We start from the raw sequence: 7,770 nt of genomic DNA, 5'->3' as shown, positions 1-7,770 counted from the left end.
AACAGTTTCAGGGTTTGACTATCGGCGGCGGGTGGGACCCTGGAATTATTCCAAGGTCAGAGAAGGTGGGAATAGGGGTTGGGGCAAAGGATCAAGTCCAAATCTAACCACTCACTTGGAGCTTCTCTCCAAGCTCTCCATTCTCTACGCCTTTCTTCTCTCTCTCTCTCTCTCTCTCTCTCTCTCTCTCTCTCTCTCTCTCTTTCTCTCTCTCTCCTTGATAACCTACCTGGTTCAGATAGCTCACTTGGCCCCTTGTGCATTTTAATCTTCCTATAAGACAGGGAAGGAATATCCCACCCAGAGGTAAACCTTTGGAGTAGGTCCCCATCCTGCCGAGGACTCGTTAACCAGAATGGACTCTGATCGAATATTGTCTCCGTTCTATTTTTTTTCCCCTCCTTGCCTAGTCTCCCTCTTTCTTCGCCTTCAATGGCTGCCCTTCTGTGCCAGGAGCCAGCTCACCTTCCCGCCTTTGTGATGATCATCTCTGTGCCCACTTCGTGGAACTTCAGCCACAATTCTCTTTCATGAAGAAACACCTTGATTCCTTCCATGCCCTGAGAGACAGAGAGAAATTTTTCGGTGAGAAACCTTGGAGGGCAATCTTTTCCCAAACTCCCCCTGTATGCAGAGGCTGCTTCTCAGTCTGTGAGTTCAAAGAAAGGGGGTTCTGACTTCTGCGGAGAGATAGGGACTCTAAGGCAAACCAAGGCATCTGCCTAGGATTCCCTAGACAGGCTTGAGCCTGCTTCTAGCAACCTCTCAGCTCAAGGTACCTGTTGTCTCCTCCACCAACTTGAGGCCTGGGAATCATCTCCCACCACTGTGCTCCTCCGTAGAGGACCAGGCCAGCTAATTTTGATCCGTTTTTATCTGAGATATGTTTTTTTTTTGGGGGGGTGTCAATCTTGAAAACCCCACTAGGATATTCTTGTATAGTCACCCAGACGCAAAACACACAACTATGCAAATACATTACTGTCAATCATCACTGGGTGTGACTATAAACATACAAGAATTTTTTGATCTTATTCAGTATTATCACTCTGCAGCCTGGGAAGGCCTGGAATTCACGATGCAGCACATATACTGGTATCAAACTCTTGGCAATCCTCCTGCCTCACCTTCCAAGTGCTGAGATTCCAGCACATGTGAGCCACTCTGTGGAAATTTTCAATTTTAAAATGCCCCCGCACACCCGCACCCGCCAAGGACCAAAAACAAAAAATAATTCTCGGTGTCTATATTACCAATTATTTCAGGCCCTCCCCATAACGCTGCCCAACCTTTGACTTGGGGCAGCCCGGAGCCTTTTAACATTTTCCCTTTCAACTGGAAGTTATTTTTAAAAACCGATACCAAAGCAGTCGGACACAAATCTTCATTTTGAAACAAGTATTAACTGACTAAAAAGTAGATTTGTTTTTCCTTTTTAAAAAAAATCTGTAAATCCCCCCCAACCATTCATAAGCCTCTCTGCTTTTATTTAACACACACACACACACACACACACACACACACACACACACACACACACACACCTCTTGGAAACGTGAAGCTAAGGAGAGAACCTGGGACTAGAACTCCCCAGGAAGGATTTCTGCATCAAACCTATCCCCCTGGTTAAGTCTCCCTGCTCAGAGCCTGGTGACATCTAGTTTTTAAATCCATCTGGAGCACCCACAGCGCTGGGCGTTTCAGGGTGCAGAGCACAGGGTGAGACACCTCCCTCCGCTCGGAACCAGCTTCCAGCCGGGCGGAGCTCGGGGCTCGGGGTGCCCGTGGTGCTCTCCTCGGCGGGTCAGGGCGCTCCTCCAGGCCCCGGAGCAAGATAAATGGTGTTGCGTGAGGGAGCGAGGCGAGCTGCGCAGAGCAGGCAGGCAGAGGCGAAGGCTAAGAAAGATCTAAGGGGGGTCAAGCCATCGCTCATGCCGGCCTGAAGCGGCCGCTGACCCGACCCTTAATAAGGCATACCCAGGGCAGCTGGGAGAGAATTATCTGGGCCATTGTTAGCTGACCCCAAATAGTCGGATAATTGAGAGCTCTCCAATAATGTAAATAGGTTTCTAAAATACGCAGGCCATAAAGATAAACGCCTCGATAAAGTGGATTGGAACAGAGGGGAACTGGGGGAGATCGGATGAGACTACCCAGGAAAGAGGGGGGAGTAATCGCTAGCTGGGAGCCAGGCTCAGGCCTTGGTCTGAGCTCTGGGCCGGCTTCTCTTACCTGCTGGGTGAAAGCGGCCTGCGGGGATGATGGAGATTTGCTGGGAGCCCCCAGAGCGCTCTCCGGTTTTGAATCGCAGGACCTGTCTTTGGAGTCAGGCTCCAGAGGCGTGTGCGCAAGGCCAAAGCCCTCATCTGCATCCGCCATGGTGTGCCCGGGGTCCTGTGCCCGTGCGAGGTTCTATTCTGAGGACAAGAGACAGAGTTGTAGACAGAGTTGGAGAGTGTCTAGAGACATCGCGGACAGCAGTTTGACCCTCCACTCCGGGCTGAAGGAGGCTGTGGAAAGTCTTTTTATTATTTCACTTTCCGACCACGCACCGCCGCTTGCGAAATACCCGCTTCAGACAGGGAGGAGGCGGCAAGGCCCCCCGCATCTCCCCTGCTCAGGCTCTGGGCGATAAGAGAGCTGTCCGTCAAATTTGTCTGAACTCCTGGAAGAGCCAATAAAGATAAGGCGTCGGTATTTTTGGAAGCCATCGGGTAGGAACCCAAAACAAAACAGAAAACAAAAACCCAGCGCCCCTTTGAGAAATGGTCTTTGTCAAACTTGGGAAGTCTTGCCAGCATTTTTTTTTAATGAAACCTCCTAAGAGACATTATTTTCCCACAATAGGCAAAAGGCCCAAAATGACCCGCGTCTTGCAAAAATAAAAAACACAGGGTAGATACACTCGGAGGAAAGAGAATAGTGGACCTCTCGCTTTCTCATACAGGCCTTAAGATGCAACAACCTTTAAAACTAAGTCTTCCCCTCTCCCAACTTTAAGCACAAGACCAGTTTTAAAAATTTGAAAGTAGCCACACTGAAGACAGGAGGTAGATCGGAGAGGGGGTGCGTCTCTGCTGCAGACTCTCCGCAGCAAGCCAGTAGGCTGTATCCTCCCAGCTCTTTGAGATCGCTAGCTAGCTAGCTAGCTGGGGCAGGCAGGCGTTTCCCGGAGTAGCCAGGCTAAAGGGAACTTCTTTGAGCTTCAATCAGGACTGGCTCACTCAAACTGCAGGCCTGGCTCCCGGTTGGATAGTCTAAAATCGGTCCCAGATAAATCCTGGGCTGCAAGCATTGAATGGGCTGCCAGAGACCCAGGCGGTTATTAGGGCAGCCCGGGAGTTCAATGGAGGAAGAAGGAAGGTCCAAGTTCTCGATCAGCCTCCTTCCTCAAGGAAGGATTTCTACCACCGCCTCCACCTCAAAACACCAGAAGACTTCATAAAAGGGATGCCCCCCAACACACACACACACACACACACACACACACACACACACACACACACACACACACAATTTTAGTAGCTTCTTAGGCAAAAAGACTGGATCCCAACCTGGGTTGTAGCGGCCTGAGACATAAATGAGGCCACAGACAGCTTCCGAGGCCCAATTCTCTGACATCTTTCTTCCTCTGGCCTCAGGAGTTGGGGGAGACTGCCATGGGAGCCCCATAGTCTTCTCATAACAAAGGAAAACAGGGCTGGCGCCCCGCACGCTCTCCCATTCACAGCCGGCCATCGGGAGAAACCCACCCTAACCATTGCCAGGATCCCGGGAAGCTGGGAGGCTGGCGGAGGCGAGCAAGATGTGGTTTGACAGAACCAGGCCGTGTGCCTTGCAAGCTCAGAGGCTCCCCACAGCCTCGGCAGCCTCCCGGCTCCCTCTCGCCTGGAAAGGTTCAGGCCCGGATAAAAATCTCTGCAAGCCAGACTTTGCAGAATGTGAGAGAGGGCTGGAGTCCGCCATTCTCCGCTTCCCCAGCCGACTGCTGCAGCCTGCTCCCGCCCCAGCCATCTGTTTGTACCGTTACCTCGCTGCTCTGCGCGCGGGATGCATTCACCACCACCCCTCTTCCTCTTAGCAGGAAAGCCGGAGGCCAGGTGGGGGTGCAGGCATGGTGACTCTGGAGTTTGTGCTAAGGACTGCTTGCTTGCTTGCCCACGCTGGCTGCTACTGTTGCTACGAAGAAGTACCCACTGCTGGAGCCTCCCAGCGACTGCCCACCTCCAGCGCACACCTCCTCCACAGCTCGCTGGCTGTTCGCTAGCCCTAAATACTTTTTAAGTTGTCAGGCTCCAGAAGGGCTCAGAACACGGAAACTAAGCAGCGGGTCCCGGAGTAACCCCCAAATCCATACCATACAATCGCAGTGCCCTGCTCTGCTCTGCGCTTGCACCCCCAGAGAGGAAAAGTTGGGGAGTTGGGGGGACCTGAGAGAGTCTTGGGAATCAGCCAGCTGCTCTCAGAGAGACGCTTTCGGGGGTTAAAGTTCCAGAATTTGAGGTATGAGACTCTCTCTCTCTCTCTCTCTCTCTCTCTCTCTCTCTCTCTCCCTTTCTCTCTCCCCCCCCCCCTCTCTCCTAGACAATCTAACTCAGCTGGGATGCCAGGATGCTTACAAAGTATAGAAATTGCTTCTCTCTCTCTCTCTCTCTCTCTCTCTCTCTCTCTCTCTCTCTCTCTCTCCTTTCCTCCTCCCCTCCCTCCCTTCCTACCTCCTTCCCACCTACCTCTCTCCACTCTACCACCTTTTCCACTTTTTCACTGGATACCCCCCCCCAAACACTTGAATCACTACAGAACTGTCAGCTCTAGACTCGGTGATTCCCCACCCCCACTCCCTTCCCATGCTCCTTCCACCATCTCCATTGGCTGTGCTGAGCCTGTAGCTGCAAGGAGGAAAGACAGAAAGAGAGAAAGGAAGGAAGAAAGGGAGGGAGGGAGGGAGGAAGAAAGGAAGAGAAAAGGAAGGAAGGAAGGAAGGAAGGAAGGAAGGAAGGAAGGAAGGAAGGAAGGAAGGCAGGCAAGCTACAGGAGTCTGGCCAGAGCTAACCAGCTTCTCTCGTGGAAGCCTAGTAACTTCAATGGCCTGGCCATGCAGAGAACCAAGACTGGATGCATTAGGCGTGTGCACACACACCCAAGGGCCTCTGCAGCCTCGCCCGATTTCTGTCTCCAGGGCTGACCTCAGACAGAGAGCGGTGTGACCCTGCCTGGCCCCATGCAGAGCCAGGACTAGCTGCCTTGACAGTTCTCCTCCACCCCAGACTCATCATCATCCCCCCCCCACACACACCCCAAACTCTCTAGGACTTGGGAGAGAAGGTGCCTTGAGACTGGGGGGAACAAGATGATCAAAGATGCCAAGAAATCATTGTGTGTGCACCCCCCAACCCCCCCCACACACTGGGGTGTACACAGGGCAGTGCCCAGTTTTATTAAAATAATCAGTCACTGAGGGCTGGCTGGGGGTTTCAGCTCTGAGTGCTCCTTGGCCTGCCCTTCGCCTCTCTGAAGGCTGCCGTTCAGAAGGTGAATGAAAGCAGTCCACAGCAGAGACCATTGGCAGCATGTCTTGGTGGAAGCAGAATTAGGCTGGGTGTTCGAATAGAGAATCGTGTTCCAAACAAATGCCAATGAGTCCATTCTGATTCCCTGCTCCAGGCTCCTACCCTCTCCGTACGCTTCTTTTCTGGGACTCTAATTAGAGACTACATCCTTAGAGCCAAGGACTGGAGAGAGAGAGAGAGAGAGAGAGAGAGAGAGAGAGAGAGAGAGAGAGAGAGAGAGAGAGAGAGAGAAATGCCCTGGACTGGACTCCAGCAACGGCATAGCCTCTGTGGCTGCAAAATTGCAGGCCGCCCCTGCAAAATTTCTCCAGTGGACTTTTCAGTTTTAAATGTGGGACGACTAGGGAGAAACCCCACCCTCTGCCTTCCAGATCTGTTTTCAAGCACACCGTGGCCAAGGCCAGCTATTTATTTGTGCAAACACCTTCGCTCTCCAAAAAAAGTCTGCAAGGAGGCCTTTGGGTTAGAATGGAGGCAACCTCAACCTCGGGCGGGCGGGGGACAGAAAGCCAACCTGACTTCGGAATGGGAGTCTGCGTCTCTGGTTAGGAAAGGGGAAATCCAGACAGACCTCTCCAATCCCTTTACATTCACAGAGATTTGAGGATAAAATTAATCCCCATAAATAATCAGCGGGCCCTTCCCGAGAGGGAAAATCTGGGCTTCCCCAAGCAACAACCCAGCCAGATACACTTCCTTCACTGAGCTTAGATGGTGCATGGCGCGCCAGCCACCACACAGTGTTGTTCTGAGCATTTTTCTTAAAACCTGGCGGGAGAGATCCATTCTTGCAAGTGATCGAAGATAAAATGCAAGGGTGTAGATGGCTTTCGATAGCAGTTAAATGGGGGTCCGGCCAAGGCTATGTAGGGTGGGAAGCTAGGGGTCCCAGGGAAAATAAAGGCTGGCCTGTAAATATCCACACCCGCCCCCACAATTCTTCCCAGCAAAACTCACCTCCCTTAATCTCACTTCTTCTTTCAGCCCAGAAGCCAAGAAATGCTCACTGAGGTAAAGCAAGTTCACAGGGGGTTTTGTAAGGACATTCCCCCCCAGAAAAAGACCCCCTTTTAAAGCGAAGACTTCTTCCAGGGTCCCGTCAAGAGAAGCAAGTACCTCCCAGCTTGTCGTTGGTTTGTGGTCTCCGACAAATTAAATATTACTGTTTATTGCCAGGCATACCCCAATAAAATAAAGAGGCAACTGGGGCGATAGCGACTATCTCACCAGCCGCTGCTCCTATAGGGCTTGGAGACGTCACAAGTCACGCAACCAGCCCGCGCCTTGTCACGCTTGACTGGGGGGCAGTGGCGGGAGGCTGAGTTCTCTCCATCTTCGTCTATCGAGATCTGGCTGTAAGACACAAGTCCAGGATGCCTGAACCCTGGGGGAAATAAAGAAATAAATAAACAGACCCAGAGCCCTCTGGGGAAGTGGGGGGGGGGCGGTTATGATCAACGGGAGACACAAATAGAATCAAGGTCGATTCTCTTAGAGAGGGTAAGAGAAGTGAGGTCGGAGCCCACTTCAGCCCCCATTTGTAGGGAAAACCAGAGTTTCCCAAGGTTCATAGCAAAAGGCAAAGATTTCCTACTTACACAGTTTTATTTTTCGGATGTGGAGGCCGTGTTAGCTGGTTACATTTGGGGTGCCATAGCTCATGCCCAGGTCCGTTCCTGCACTGAAATAACGACTAGGGACTATCTTAACGGATATCAGGTATCTGCTAAAGTTCCTAGTGGAGAGAAAGGCCATTCGGTATGCCGCTCCTTCAGTGAGGTCCTGGGATGCAATCCGTCCCAGAGTGGCCAGACGGGGGCGGGGTGGGAGTGTGTGGTGGGGCGGGGTGGGAGCAGGGGTGGAGAGGGGTGCACTGTGAGGAGGGAAAAAAAAAAATCAGCGCCGGGCCCTGCAGAGGGGTGAAGCGCTCTACTTTGTTTCATGGAAATCGGCAATTATTTCTAGTTGGATCAATGAGTATAATTTCTAAGTGGTTGGGTGCGTCTGCGTAAGCGTCTGCGTGCATTTGGAAACCCACTCCGTTTTGAGTTGCGAAACGAACCGCGTAGACTTTCCCCCAACCCGGCGGCGCCCAGCAATAAGTTAGGCCAGCCTTACGAGGAGCCAGCGAGCCCAAGGCCTTCCCGAGGGTAAGTTCCTCACCCCACGCCGCCGCCAGCTAGCGGCCCCCAGGGGAGCC

General features: G+C 52.2%; 1 protein-coding gene across 3 annotated transcripts in view; it reads right to left on the bottom strand.

Annotated features, from left to right (window-relative positions):
- The window catches only part of Tbx5 (T-box transcription factor 5), a 51,569-nt gene extending 44,207 nt beyond the window's left edge, over positions 1-7,362 (bottom strand). The window contains exons 1-4 of one of the 3 annotated variants that reach the window (XM_028878790.2): positions 7,169-7,362; positions 6,798-6,954; positions 2,233-2,417; positions 466-560 (exon numbers count right to left, since the gene is read on the bottom strand). In XM_028878790.2, coding sequence (XP_028734623.1) covers positions 466-560; positions 2,233-2,379 — 242 coding nt within the window. In that variant the 5' untranslated portion in view covers positions 2,380-2,417; positions 6,798-6,954; positions 7,169-7,362. The other 2 variants (XM_028878792.2, XM_028878793.2) reach the window with 2 other exon arrangements.
- Positions 7,363-7,770: the final 408 nt, after the last annotated feature.

Source organism: Peromyscus leucopus, chromosome 23, assembly GCF_004664715.2.
Source record: "Peromyscus leucopus breed LL Stock chromosome 23, UCI_PerLeu_2.1, whole genome shotgun sequence".
NCBI lineage: Eukaryota > Metazoa > Chordata > Mammalia > Rodentia > Cricetidae > Peromyscus > Peromyscus leucopus.
This window is presented reverse-complemented; position numbering and strand designations above follow the sequence as displayed.